The 15,745-nt window shown below is 38.7% G+C and overlaps 1 protein-coding gene across 1 annotated transcript in view; it reads right to left on the reverse strand.

Moving 5' to 3' along the window:
• Positions 1-888: 888 nt before the first annotated feature.
• TLR3 (toll like receptor 3) overlaps positions 889-15,745 on the reverse strand; it is a 35,972-nt gene continuing 21,115 nt past the window's right edge. The window contains exons 2-5 of the mRNA XM_059470760.1: positions 9,427-9,875; positions 8,018-8,209; positions 4,574-6,399; positions 889-3,790 (exon numbers count right to left, since the gene is read on the reverse strand). Coding sequence (XP_059326743.1) covers positions 3,562-3,790; positions 4,574-6,399; positions 8,018-8,209; positions 9,427-9,875 — 2,696 coding nt within the window. The 3' untranslated portion in view covers positions 889-3,561. The remainder of the gene's footprint in view (positions 3,791-4,573; positions 6,400-8,017; positions 8,210-9,426; positions 9,876-15,745) is intronic.

The raw sequence follows: 15,745 nt of genomic DNA on the forward strand, positions 1-15,745 counted from the left end.
GACTGAGATTTGAAACTGGAGTATTCCTGGCCTTTTTCTTACAAACCAGGATATGTTCTGACAAAACCTTATGGAATAGGTGCGCTTAAATCTAACGGCAACACAACCTGAATTTATTCGTACCATGGTAAAAAGCCCTGACTAAGCCACAGTGAAAGTAGCATAATTGAGCTTGTTGGTGGGTAGTATATTTATCTCAGCTATATGTATGAGCATCACTACGCGTAACTTGTTCATTACTCCCTGTGTCCTGGTTTTGGCCAGGGCTGGGTTAATGTTTGCAATAGCAAGGAGGGGCACAGCTAGGAGCCTGAGGTAATTCTGTGTCTCCTCACATCAAGCACAAGGGGCAGGGGTCCTTTGTGTTCCATGAGGTAAGAACTCGCATGTGAATCGATCACCTCTCTTGTACACTCTTGTTATTAATGTTGTTCATATTACTGTTTGGTTTTTGTTTCATTGCTTTTTCAAGTAAATTGTTCTTATCTCAACCCATGATGTTCACCTTTTGTGTCTCCAGTTCTGCTCTCCAGCCTGCCAGGGGGAGGGAGGAGTGAGCGAGCAGCACACAGTTTAGAACACTAAATTGGGGAATAGTATTCCTAAACCATCACACCCTGTCATTCAAGATCTGCGGAAACCATCAGGTTCCACTCCAAATCTCCAGACTTGAGCATTCTACCTCACTCAAGTCCTTTATATATTCTGCTTTCAATACAAATGGCTTCTCTTTAGTCCTATGTAACATCTTTGATATTACAAGTGAACTACTTTTCATTTATTTGGTGTTCAACTCATCAGCAAATCAACATAATGTAATTTCATGCTGCCCACTGCAATGAGACTGCCCAGCTCAGATAAAGACTGTGAATACTGAAAGCACAACTCTTAGCCATGTTAAGCCCATTCATTTATCTCAATAAATTTGTCAAACAAAGAGGAGCAGACTAGAAGTAACTTTCAGAAAAACAGGAAAAATTTATAGGAAAATTTTAGGTCTGGTATAACTGATGATTATCACTGGCCCTGTGATTATTATTTGTGTGCCTTTTTTTTTTCTACATTATGAACCAGGTTTTTTTTTATTATTTTATACATTGTGAACCTTTATAATGTCTATTATTGTGGTAGATTATTTTAAACTGCATCTATGTACTAAAATAACTGTTTAGAATGTATTCATCATATTTTTATAATTTAAAGGGATTTTTCATTCATCACCCAGTACTTCTTTGTATTCCTAGCTGTTTTACAAAACTAAGCATTTATAAGATTTTTTTCACTCTTCTGAAACCAATTTTGGAGACTTTTGTAGTAACTAGAAAAATCTTTAAGAATTTAGACATGCTGTCATTTGTCAGGCTCTAAGAATCAGAAAAGACCATTAGATAATCTAGTCCGACCTCTTGTATCACATTTCACCGCAGCATTTCTCCATGTGTTCTCTTCATCTTTATGTCATTTTTAATATCCATGTGAATACCAATAATATCCATGTGAACTACTAGCATTTTCTAAACAAATTATGTTAATGTGGAAAGAGAAATTCTGCTGCTATGTGTCATTGCAGATTCAGGATAGGAACCCTGTCACATGTTAGTCTTTAAATAAGAGAAAGAACAGTTGATATGGTGCATACCTGGCACACCATAATTACCAACTTGCCTCCTCAACTTTCATGGCCTAAGCTTGAAGAAAGAATTTGTCACTTCGCCTGAAAAGGTGAGAAAGATGAGATGAAAGCATCACAATGGGGATAATCCTATTACTGTAATTAGGGAATCATCATCTATCACTTCAGCTGTAAACAAAGCCTGTTTTGTTTTCACTCAGGACTTCCCAGGCAAGTGAAGACATCTGCACCCCCTTCACTATTCCAGTGCATGAAAAAATTCTATTTCACTAATTATTTGTCTTGTTTAGGTTTTTATCATCATGGGACAATAGGAAACCTGTTAAAACCCAATTTTTCATCTACACATATAGCAAATAATGAAAAAAGCAGTTTTAAATGTGAAGTACAGAACTGTTTTCTAAAGCGGTAAAACAGCATTCTTGTAGCAACAGTGGTATTGAAGTTGATGAGGGAAATGCTAGGGGAAAAAAGCAATTTAAAAATATTCCTGAGCTATTGAAGGATCACAGACCGACTAAAAGCTGACAAAGTTTTAAAAGGTCCTTGTAGTAGCAATTAAATATTAACAAAACTATACAAATGACTGACTTGTGTCTAATTTACAATAACTTGTGCTCAGATTCACCATCATTTTAGCCAGTGTTAAACATTATAAACACTTTTGAAAGCACATTTTGCTCAGCCTCAGCTCTCTCTCCAGATCAAGCTACTAGCCCATATGTTTGAAGCTTAATGCCCTGGCAATTGCCATCTAGCCCACGCTTCTGTAAAATATGCTCAGGAAAAACCTAGCTTAATATGCAAGAAATAAACTGCAGGATTCTATCTGATTTTTTACAGTTTTGTTTTTAGCTATCAAAGGCAAAGCTGTGTATAAAGGGATACAAAAAAACTGTAATTAATCTAGCGCTGAAATTTTTTTCCCACTCCACCTCTACCTGTGGTCACAATAATGTTTCTGATACTATTTAAAATGATTTCTTTGTTTTTGTTGTTGTTGCTTTACCATTAACAAAATTTTTGGTAATGAAATTGCAGTAGCACCACTTTCTCCACAAAGTTGTCTTCTGGCTATATTATAGAAACATCTGTGCCTTTATTAATTTTATATAGGTGCAGCAGTTGTGCCTTGGCCATGTTTCACATTGATTTCAAGTTCTGTGTACAGGCCTGCATACAGTTTTGTGTGCATTCTAAGAATCAAGGTGACACCTCTCAGTGTTAATGTCCTGCCAGCTCTCTGAATTTAACCAGAGAAGAGCAAAAATTTTTTTTCCTGATACCAAATTTATTAAATCATTTGACTCATCAGCCTGAAAGTCACTTTCTGATAGCAACCAGTATTAGCCCCCCAGAAGGCATAATCACATAGGTATTAAAACCCACTTTGAAGCTGCTCACTTTGAAACTCACTTTTGAACTGCAAATTCTTGTTTTGAATTACAGAAGTAATTTTCTGTGTTGCTTAATGTGTTTCACAAGGAAAGCTTTCCAGCTGGAGGCATTGAATCCCCCATGTTTCAAAAGCAAGAACTAGTGTCCACTCTACCTTCTATAAAGATTTTGCTGTTTTATCATTAATGCATTTTCTTTTGTATATCCCCTTAAAGAGTCTGTCTTTTCTATCCTACATCATTTCATAGAACATCAGTGATTCTCACTGCTTTTCAGAATTTCTACCACATTTTCAATACACTGATTGAAATGACTATCCACCATGATTTCTTTTAACATCACTTCAGTGCAGCTGAATTAAAATATCAGCAAAAATAGGAATATAAACAAATAAATTTAAATGATAGTGCCCCTTACATATATTTACAGGATGACAAACTTCTTCAGACCTTCATGAAGGCTTGCTAGTTTTCCAGTGGTAGAAAGTACACAATGAAATGGCCCCATAATTCAAATCTGTAGTTCAAAAATCAGTGCACTTTACTTCTACATTTAAGTGCCATCACTAATTGCTGATGAAATGCACTGACTCGTTCTTTCTGGGCTGGCCAGTTCAAGATGCAGCGAGATCTGAACATTCCTCTTCTCAGGTGAAGTGCATGATACAACTTGTAATCTTGGATATCATCAAGAAAGATCAGTATGATGGAGTCCCGACTTTGTTCAATGGCTTGCTGGAGAGCATGATATACCTTGAAACTGAAGCAAAAATAAGACAAAAATCAGTGTTTTCTTTTATGTGAAAGAGAAAGAAAAGATTAATGGGATCTTAGTATCTATTTTGTGATATACAATGGTTATTACTTTCCTTAAATTAAAAGTTGCCTCTAACTAAAAAAAAATAAAAGAATGCTCTAAAAATATAACCTAAGTGTACTGTCTTGATATTGCCTTGTTTAGCAAAATCCCTTTCTTTATGAGACCACTATATAAGAATAGTGAAAAGACTAACTTAAAGGGAAACAAAAACCATCTTTCAATTCTAGCACTCATTGTTGCTCTTCTTCAAATGTGTGATTTAAGGAAAGCAAACTGCAAAGGTATCATCTTGACTTTTGGGAAAAAAACCCCAACCAAACAAAACTAAACAAAAGACCCCTCCCAAAAAGCCCCGAAAGCAAAAAAAACCCCAACAAACCAACCAAACAAAAAACCAAAAAACCACAACAAAAACAAATCTAAAAACCCAAACAACTAAATCAAACAAACAAAAAAACCCACAAAAAACACCCAAGAAAATGCCTAAAACATTGACTTAGATATTCAAATGTACACTACCATATGTGTGAAACAATTAACTTTATTAACTTAGGAATTATTTTGAAGTTACAATATATTAGGTAAATATACTGAAGTAGATTTTGAGTTGGTATTTTTCATTAAATGGTATTTTTTATTAAATTACAACTAAAAACTTATCTTGGTAAAATATCTCTTAAAAAATTTTTTCCTCTTCCAGATAAAATTTCAAATCCTACTCACTTTTTACACCAGGGATCCTGTAAAAGGTGTTCAGTCACAACAAAAATAATCTTCCTGCTCATTTTTATGCTGTTAATTGTGGCTTCAAATACAGATACACCTGCTTCAAAATCCCGTTCTTCTAAACAAAACTTAATTTCAAAGTGGTTATTTTTTTCCAGAGACATGAAATTTTTAGACACCCAATTCTTGTCTTCTCTTGCATGAATAACATAGGCATCATAATCATACTGTTCCTGTTGTCTCTCAAATTCTTTAAAACCAAGCATTCGATTGACTAAAATATTCCAGTAGAAAGCTATTCTCCACCCTTCAAAATGGATGGTAAGGACGATAAAAATGAATAGTGTCACAATAGTGGTAGAGATCACAAAAAGAAGTTTAAATGGAGCACTGTCTTTGCAGGCTGAGCTATCGAAATACAGAACCAGACTACCATGATATTTAGGTGGGGTGTTGCAAATGTACTGGGACCTCAATCCGGGTATATCTGCTTGGGTCTCATTAAGCCAATCAGCAAACCAAGCAATGCTTTCACAGGTACAATCAAAGGGATTGGAATCCATCTCTAGTTTTCTCAAGCTCCTGAAAGGTAGACCAAATACTTTTTCTTCAACTGAGGTTATCAGATTTTTCTGAAGGTTCAATGAATTCAGAGAGGCTTGGTCATCAAACAGAGTTGCTGGAAGCAAATTCAAATTATTTGAGCCTAAATCCAAGTGTTTTAATTGAAACAGACCCTTGAAAACCTGAACTGGAATTTCATCAAGCCCATTTGATTTTAAATTAAGAATCTGCAAATTGGGAAGACCCTTTAAAAAAAGAACAGGGCCACCTGGATTTGCATGTTTCCAAAGCCGGGCTAAATTATTGTGCTGCAAGTCCAGGATGTCAAGTTTGTCAAGTCCATCAAACAAGTCTTCTTGTATGTTTGCTATGTTGTTATTGCTGATGTCCAGGACAGTTAGGTTTCGTAGAGGATGAAAAGGTGAAGGAGAAAAGGCCAGATTACTGCAGCCTACCTTCCTCAGCATCAGTTTTCTAAGGCCTGGGACAAAAATGAATGATTCGCTTTGCAAAGTCAAGTTTTTATTATAGGAAAGATAAATATCTTGTATATTATTGAGACCTTTAAACTCATGACCTGTAAGCTGTTGACTAATTTCATTGAGACCAAGATCAAGAATTTTCAGGTGTCCCAGGGAAGAAAATGCCCCGCTTTCTATTGTAGAGATTCTGGTTTTTGTGAGGTTGAGAACCTGTAAGCTAGAATTAGCAAGTGATGAAAATGTTTTATTAGTTATTCTTTGTAAGTTTATGTTGCAGTTGCAGAGACTCAGATATTTCAGGTTATTCAGACCTGTGAACATGTTAGCAGTAATTCCTGGAAAATTGTTATTATCCATTATAAGGTACTCCAGGTGGTATAGCCAATGAAAAGAAAAATCTTCAATTTTCCCAGCAAGTGAGTTTATGAGATTCAAATATTTAAGGTTGGATAATCCATAAAATAAACGCGAAGTTACATGAATATTATTAATCTTCAGGTTTAAGTATTGTAAACTTGAAAGCCACTGAAATGAATCGTTTTCTATGACAGAGAGAGAATTTTGGGAAAGGTTTAAAATTGTAAGATTTGTTCCTTGCAGTCCCTGGAAAGTTGACTTGCCAATGTAGGAAAGTTTCACATGGCTTAGTGAGAGGTTTCGAATTGCTGTGTTTGACAATTCTGTACAAAGTTTCTTTGTGCGATTTTCACCAAGTTCAACATTGTTCAGTATGAGGCCACACAAATTTCCAATTGTATGGAAGCATCCCGTATGAAACTGAAAGGATAAGAAAAAAAACTTGAGCTAAACAAGAAGGATATAAGTTGACCAATAAAACAAAAACTTGGAAAGGCTTTCAAATGCAATTTCTTAGAAGAATAGAACTCCTACACTCAGATTGCTTCACAGCCAAGTTCAGACAAACACTTTATGGAGTTTACACTTCTTGTGACAATAGTTCTATCACTTATAACATGATTATCATAAATCTGAGTAGTATTATTTCAGAAGAAGACAGAAAGTGGCTTAGTGAGATGCAAGTTTCAATCCAATAACCAAAACTTCTTCTCTAGAAGTATCTTAAAATTTTTTATATCTTTTTTCAAATTTCTTTTATTGATATCTGCTAGGTATAATAATCTACTAGTTATTAGGTCTGCAGACAAACAAGAAGAAACCCAGTTTCTATGTGCAAACTGAAGCTAATATGAAACCTAATACTACACACTTGCTTTCACAATATGGATCACAAGCTTTTATCATAGTGCTGGCCCCTCATCTTGATTAACATACAGGTGAGGGATTAAATACTCCATTTTTCAGAATTATTCAAATGCATAAGGCTGCTTTTTAGATAGCAGTACTGTAAAACCAGAGCAGCTGAAACTGGCACAAAGTAGCAGGGCCCAGGAAAAAAGTAGTGCCATTTACTCATCCACACCCTGTACCCTTGTGCCAGAATAGCCCCACTTGCAGTCACACAGTGAATCAGGTAGGGAACCAGTGTGACTACAAGCTAACCAAGCCAAAACACCTGTAGAGTTTCCTCAGTGATCCAGCACAAAGCCTCATAAAAGCTGGTATCAGAAAGAGGGAGGGATGAAGAGGCCAAGTGAAAGAGGATGGTGGGATTCACTCTTAGCATGGATACAAACTTATACCACTTTAAAATATTCTTGTAGGTTCGGTGTACATATTTTTTAGAGATCAATCAACTGGGAAACAAAGCAAAAGAAACAAACAAAAACCAAACGAACCAAGGAAATTCAATGCATATTCAGTATTCATATGCTGAGAGTCAACCAGTTTAGAATTGCCACACTTAACCATCACTCTTCAAAGAATCAAAACACTGAGAAGCAGGTCAGAGAGCACAGGTGGAAGACAAAGCACCCACGTGGGGTTTTTTTTTAAGGAATAGGTATATGTTTCTGGAATGATTATTTCTCTGATGTTCCCACAGCCTCAAGTTGAACGCTCTCTTTGATTAACTGAGAAGTGAAACCTAGATTGTATAACCAGACTTGCATATTACCACACTTTATACCCACTTAGAAAGTGCGTCAGCCCTTCACCTTCATCACGTGCAAAAATAGTTCTGCACAGAAAATACCTGCTAAGGATTCTAAGAGCGTCTCAATTTAGGTTTTGCTTGAGACCTCTGATCTACATGGAACCAGCCCATATGAAACCAGCCTGTGCCAATTTCAGTGGCAAAACAGTAATTCTGTAAATCACTGCTGGAGGTCAGGAGGAATGCTGTATAAAATGGAATGGGTTTTGGACCTCACTGGATCAAAATTGTAATGTAAATGCCATACAACCATAAAGGGCAAATCAGAATAGTTCCATTTTATACTTACACCTGTTAAATTTCTGTTGAAATACTTCCTACCTCTTTTAGTGGATTTGATGACAAATCAAGACTATTTAATGAGGTGTTGCTAAGAAAACTGAAGTCTTCTTTTTTCAACTCAGTGATTTGGTTGCTCCCCAACATGAGTTCATGAAGTTTCTCCAACTGTTGCTCCAATCCTAAATTGGCTGACTTCAAAGAATTATGAGATAGGTCCAAAATTTTCAAGTTCTGGAGAGAATATGCAAGAAAAAAGGTATAAAATTAATTTTTAATCTTTATTTTATGCAATACACAAAAAATTTAGAAATATTTCATTAAAGTACAACTGATTAGAAATTAGTTGCGATACTACACTCAGAATAAATTTGCAATACAGAAATGGCAGCTTTCAAGCTCCTGCTGAAAGAAGTATTCTATATTTTTCACACCAGTAACTTTCATGGTATTAATGGTATTAACCTGCTAAAGTATCTACTGCAAACCAAAGTAGATTAAATTAAAGCTCCTTGATTCACTGAAGGCCCTCACTCATATAAAGTGATAAATGCAAAAGCCTACAGATGGCTGTAGTTACAACTACTGCAGTATTAGATATTGCATTCCGTGCTTTTTCAGCATGGTCCAGTCCCATAAATGGAATGAGGAAGGTGAAGTTCCCAACATGGAAGCTGGTTGCACTCACTGTATTTAGTGCCAGCAGTCCTACAGTGCAAGCAAGTACACTTCATGCAACTGAACTGGAATACTGAGTTTAGCAGGAAAGTTCAGACCTATTCAAAACCACATACATACTCATTGGAACACTGAGTGACAATTAGTACCTACACATTGTCCTTACTTTACTTTTTTTTGTCCTTAGGCTCTTCATTTTGCCTGAGTCCTGCCTGGTACAAAGACAGTGAAATAGTCCTTTCCTGCTTTCTGTGGTGGTCCCCCAATCTCTGCTACAGACACGAATATTTAACCACATGTAAACTAGCAGAGAAAGCAAAGGTACAATAAAAACATTTTTACTCTTTCTCAGTTCTTGAAGTCCTGAGAGATACATTCAGCCTAAGCACTGGCCTTCCTGGTTTGAATATTTAAACCTCAACTTTGAGAACTGAGGCTACCAGCTACCCAGGCAGCTCAGATTTCACAGCATCCACTTCAATATTGTCATCATCTGCTGCTGCTACTGGCTCAGCACACAGCCTGCATGGGAGAGATGCTTCAAAGGGATGCAATACAGAAAGAGGAATGGAGAGCATTGATCACAAAGATGACTGAGACTCCAACATGCTATACCAGAAGAAGCCACAAGGCCTCTTCTTCAGCAAAAATCAGTGAAAGATTATATGTTGGGTATTTTGAGATAGCAAAGCAGTTCTGTATAACACCGGAAAATACAGTAAATTCCCCATTTATACTTTATTTACATGAAAAGGTGCATTTCTAACTCTTACCTTCAGGGTTTTGAAAGGATGATTTTTTATATTTAGTCTGTTGTATCCTAGATTGAGCTCAGTCAGGTTGGTGCAGGAAGCAAAGACTCTGTCAGGGAGCTTATACAATTCATTATGTTCTAACTTCAGAATCTGCAACAGGGGCACATTTTGGCACAATTCTGGTTGCAGTTTAGAGATGCTGTTGTAGCCTACATTCAAGTAAACCAGCTGGCTGTACTTGGTCAAATTTACAGGACCTAGCTGTTTTAGCTGATTATGAGAAATGTCCAAACTCGTTATATTGTCTGGAAGATCAGAGGGAATTTGAGTCAGCTTTAGGTGACTGCAGTCAGCCATTTCATTTTGGATATGACACTGTTTTCCAGCTGATGCACACGGCCAGAAGACAAACATCAGTCTGACACATAAGCTGCTCCACCAAAGAATAGCGTTTCGCATCATTCTATCTGCAAAGGCAAAAAGAACACTGCAAATTACAATCATTTTGACATGACTTGCGTCTTCAGCTGAAGGCTAAGCAAGCAAGTCTTAAAAAATATGTGATTTCATACTGAGCAAGCAGTCAGTGGTTTTAATCCATGAACTTCTTCTGCATTTACTTCTGCAGAAGAGTTATGTCTAATAATCACTCTAAATAAATACTTTTATTTAAAAGCAATAATATTGTCTCGCACAAAAATAGGTATGTTCAAAAAGCTACCAACTTTATCTATTATCGATGAAAATTTCCAGTTGCTTTCTCTTTTCTGATTAATTTGGCATTGCTTTAACATTCATAAAATACAATAAATATGACAAATTGTACATAAGCCTCTCAATGTTAGTAACTGATCTCTGAGCTTAATTACATCTAAAATATTTACAGTTATATGCAGTAAAAATACGTAATATACCACTTGTTTCTTTTACTGTTCTTGCCAGTTTTTATTTTACAAGTCAATCACACAAAATTCTATCTGTCTTTCCATCTTATAGAGAAAGAAGGAATACCAGGCTATAGAAACATATATGAGAAAGTAAGAACACAAAAAATAAATCAGCACCAACTTAATCAGAGAAAGAAATCGGTAACAGCCAAGGTGTAGAGGAGACACTGCCCCTAGATTCAATATAATTATCCAAATACTTTCAGGAAAACTTATACATTTAAGAATTCATATACTCCACCCTATATCTTTTGTTCATTTAGATTAGGGTATCAACATTGAAATTCTAATTTTCAATGGCTATACCTGTTTTGTCATTACATTTCTAATGAATCTTAGGCTTTTTCATATTTTGTTCATTTTCCATTTAGTATCCATTAGATTTAAATTCACCTGGTGATCTTGTAATGAAACTTTACTGCCCAAAGAAAGAAAATTGATTCCATAAAAATTCTGATCAGAACAGAGCTGTGTGAACTGACAAGGGTTTGACTAGTCTTCGGAGTCATAGAGCTTGCCTAATTAAATGGAATTTCTTCTAATCAAAAGAAGAGTCCTCTGTATCTTCCATATTATTCTCCACAGAATTAATCCTTAGTAGAGGGAGAACATACTTTGTGAGTGCTTGCCAGAATGTTTTTTTCATGCTGTAGCACAGGACAATAAGCTTAGGCTCCTGTCTTCAATATTTTTCTTTTTTAAAAAATAGAAAGCTTATACTTTCAACCCTGATGTCTGACAGTGTCTCCACAGTCTTATACACACTTATCTGTATGGCCTTCTGCCAACAAACTTGGAACCTACCTGCCAACCTCAATTTACCAATTAGTTCAGTCTCAGCAGGACGGGCTCCCAGGCAGAGAAGGCTATTAGTGCCCCAGTACAGAACAGGCTATAGATGGGAATAAACCTGCCTAGACTTAGCAGGAAGCTAGAAGAGCTTCTCAAAAGACTAACTCATGGGAAGTGTGAGCTTGCTTTCTTCTGCAGCTCCCACTTTCTTTTGCTAGGATGCTGTGTTTAATTAATATGATTGAGCTTTGAGCACATTAGAGTATCGTGCTTTAGCAAACAATGAAACAAGAAATGAGAAATTAAACCTGCACATTTGTATAGAAAAAGGGAAGAATTCTTCATAACTGTTATTTTCTAAAGAGACAAATTTCCACTAGCATAACAAAACGCTCCAAGGAGTTGACACTGCAACCTGCAGCCAAACAGGAGCTTAGCAGGTCAGACCCCAGCAGAGTTTGACTCCATAGCTGACCTGCCTTTTCAGAGGGCATGCATCAGGACTGCTCCAGTGGCAAAAGTCACATTAGAGTGGCCAGAGGGGAATCTCATGGCTGCCTTTTGGGAGCAACATGGCCATCTAAGGGGAAACAGTTGTATAATCCAGCGTGAGTGGGCATACAAGCAAGGGATAGAGGGACATAAAACATTGCAAAGGCACACACAGGACTACAAAAGGACTACAAAAGATGGATTAAAATAAACCTTAATGAAAAAACAATTCCCTGCTGGGTACTGCATGTCAAGCTGACCCACATCCTGCAGCTCTTATAGCCTGGGTCTCCACTCATCTGCCACTGGTTAATGGGGAGGAGAAGGGGACAACAAACTCCTGGTGCTGCAGACAGCCTGGCCCGCTGCAGCTGCTGCCAAGCACAGCACCCATGTCCCCGTGGCTGAGAAAATAAAGGACCACTTGTCCTACCTCTTTTCTCTGCACCCCAACTGCTGGAAACACTAAGGAAAACAAAAGGGAAGTTTTATCTGTGACAGAAGCTTGCATCCTGGTCTGCATCATTCTCAGGGCTAGTTTTACAGTGATCAGCCAGCTGCTGGGTGCAGCAGCAATTGTTGCCAGGCTCACCTTTAAGTTTAGAAGGCGGAAGAAATGTACTGCGCAATCACAAATCAGGTTCTTTAGCTGACTTCCAGCGAGGCCCAATGGGCTGCCTTTTCCTGGATTTTTCATTGTAAGAAGTCTGAAACCAACTTCAGGTGTTTTAGCTTTGCCTGGGGGGGTCCAGTGAAGAAAGCACACACCCATTATCAAACTTCATAGACAGCGTTTCAGATGGGCAAAAGAAAGAAATACAGTTTTAACAGTATGAGCAAGAACTTTAAAAACTGGCACTGACTTGGCTAACTTGCAAGTGAAGAAAAATCCAGGATCAAGGAAATCACCCGAACTCCTGGGCAGCGCTTTACCTTTGCACCTCAATATTTACATTTATTTTTAAGAAGTGAAGAATTTAACCGACTTACCTCTACGGGCTTTACCCCTTGGGTCTGGAAGCATCCCACCTCTGTACTCGCTTCTCAGCACACGAAAACCGTGAGGAAGCTCTCTGCCCAGAGCCGGAAGAAGTGAAAGCGAAAGTGCGGCCAGGCGCTCCGAGGGAAGAAGGGAGCGGCGGGGCGGCTCCGGCAGCCGGCGGGATGAACATCCCGGGGCAGCCGGCGGGATCAGCATCCCGGGCAGCCGGCGGGATGAACATCCCGGGGCAGCCGGCGGGATCAGCATCCCGGGCAGCCGGCGGGATGAATATCCCGGGGCAGCCGGCGGGATGAACATCCCGGGGCAGCCGGCGGGATGAACATCCCGGGGCAGCCGGCGGGATCAGCATCCCGGGGCAGCCGGCGGGATGAATATCCCGGGGCAGCCGGCGGGATGAACATCCCGGGGCAGCCGGCGGGATGAACATCCCGGGGCAGCCGGCGGGATGAATATCCCGGGGCAGCCGGCAGGATGAACATCCCGGGGCAGCCGGCGGGATCAGCATCCCGGCCAGCCGGCAGGATGAACATCCCGGGCAGCGGCAGCCGCGGGTGCCCCATTCGCAGCGAACCTCCTGAGATGAAAGGTTTCGGAGGTGCTGAGGGTTGGGAATAGCTCCTAACCTCACAGTCCGGCTTTTGCTTGTGGATGCTGACCACAAGTAAACAGATTGAAACACACAGATTTATCACAGATGAGCAGCAGCATCACGCCATCCTATTTAAAACTCAGATATAATTTATTCCTGGCTATTTCCAGTGTCTGAAAATCCCCAAAGGCATATACCAAAAGCCAATATCCTGACTGATAGATTACTGACATAAGTTTTTTAAAGTAGAAACAGCAACAATGTTTCCTACAGAGCCATGTACAGTATTCCCTTTAAAAGGGAATTTGGTTATGTGAGATAGTAATATATTTAATTTCTAAGAGAGAAATAAAATATTTCATATTTAATTAAAAAGAAACCAACAACTTTTTTTTTTTTTTTTAAGTCCAAGTTAAAGTTTCAGGTACAGCTTTCATATGTGTGTCCTCTTGATACTGTTTGTGAATCTGTGTGCCCCTAATTTCCAAAGAACCTGACCATCAGTTTCCTGGAGGAGACTTTCTCAGTACCACCTTCTGAACATGACAGGATGCTATTGCTTCAACTACTTTGGCATTCATGAATATTCTGCAGAACTGATCCAGTATATGTAGGGTACATTAACTGCTGAGGTCACCTGACATTTTTAAGTAATTGTGCTGTCCCCTCTTAAGTGAAGATTGGGTAGCTGCAGACTAATCCAGAAAAGAATAAAGTTAGGCTTTAATTTCTCATGAGACGTGTTTGAAATTATAACCTGCAGCAAGGTGTTAACTGCCTGCCCATCAGGAGCTCTGGGGAGGGAGGGAGCTTGTGCTGGTTTCTACCCTAAATATGGGACTACCAACATTTTTGCTGTGGAGGAGGCTGGCTGGGAGATGGGCTGGATAACAATGAGGTTAGGGCCCTTACTTCCCACTTCTGTTCTCTGAATTCTTTCAGCAATTGCTGGATATAATAAATTAATGTTTATTCTTGGAATTGGAGCACACACTGAGACCAGAGCCAAGATCCTTTGGAGTTGAAAGGCTCTAAAGCCTTTCATTCCCATTTTATAGTTAAACCTTGATCCTCCCTTTCTCCCTGGTGTGGGAAGAGTAAATTTCTCTTCCATGCTGTCCAGTGTGCTCGGGTCAGGATAAGGTCATTTGATCAGAAGGACAGCCAGCTGAAGTCACATTAAGTTAATCTGAAGAGAATTTTTTGCTTTGTGTGTTGTTATTCTGCTGCTTTAGAACATAGAAGATCACATTGATGGTAAGAAACATAATAATTAAAAATATTTGTAGATCACTATTCCAGCATAGCAATACTCTCAGGTATTTTATCTCTCCCTACGCCATACTCATAACTACAGAAAAAATATGATCTTTGGTCTTACCTCACAATTTATTGCTTCTCAAACCTCTCTTCCCTATACACATAAGAGACTATTAGGAAGCTACAGTTGCCCCAGGCACAATGGAGGAAAACCATCTAATGATGCTGAAACTGTTAATTTTTTCACTAAGGCTTTTTCAACACTCTAGCCATTCAAAAATATCCAAGGCTCAAGGAGACAACAGCACATGGTTGGTCAAAATCTCCATTCTTTTGGAGCTCTTGCACTGGGGGTAAGAACATTTATTTTAGTACAGAAAATTTCAAAGCAATGAAGCTCTTGTAAACATTTTGCAGTGTAATTTACAATCTAGGGTTTACAGAACCATTGCAGATTCAGTAAGTATGGTTGGTAGGCAGCAAAGTGGATACAATTGTGCTTACTTCAGCAGTGTGCAGTCTCATCAGGTTCCCAAGTTGCCATAACCACTGTGTAGCTTACTTTACCCTATACTTATGCTTTCAAGTGCTGGGAAGAACATGACAGCGCATAATGGAGGGCAGAGTTAAGCAATCCACATGTCCAGGGAATAATTTAGAAAAAAAGCAGCTTAAAAATTAGGCAAGGCTCTCACACTGGGGTCAGGGTAAGCTTGAGTGAGGTGGTTCTGAATGGTGACAAAACACAGTCAGGCAAAATACTGGAGATGCAGCCAGTTCATTTACATGTTTAATAGTGTGTAACCAGCTGCTGCACAGACCCAGCTTAAGCTGATCTGGTCTATAAATGCAGAAGGATGGGGATGTATGTGCAGTATCTCACAGAACACAGCCAGAGCCACCAAAAACTGAGCCTAGGAAAAAGGAAGTCTACTCATCTTACCCCATCCTCAGATACAAAAATGTGTATCAACTTAGCACATGGGTTAACATGGTTCCCAGTAAATACAATGGGACTTCAGTGTTTTTGTAAACTGCAAGTCACACTGCAAGTATCAGGGAGAAGACCTAAACTGAGAGAACACATGCAGACACTGCAATGACTATCAGCCACTCAAAAGGTGAAAGGACCTTTCGTTGTGCTTGGATTCAGATATCCTATGCAATGGACAGGTTCATGGAAACAGAATTTAAAGATGTCTGGAAGTGAGCACAGCTTCCAGGAGAAAAAAAGCAGGAAAGAGCAGACCTGAA

This window comes from Ammospiza nelsoni, chromosome 4, assembly GCF_027579445.1.
Source record: "Ammospiza nelsoni isolate bAmmNel1 chromosome 4, bAmmNel1.pri, whole genome shotgun sequence".
NCBI classification, from domain to species: Eukaryota; Metazoa; Chordata; class Aves; order Passeriformes; family Passerellidae; genus Ammospiza; species Ammospiza nelsoni.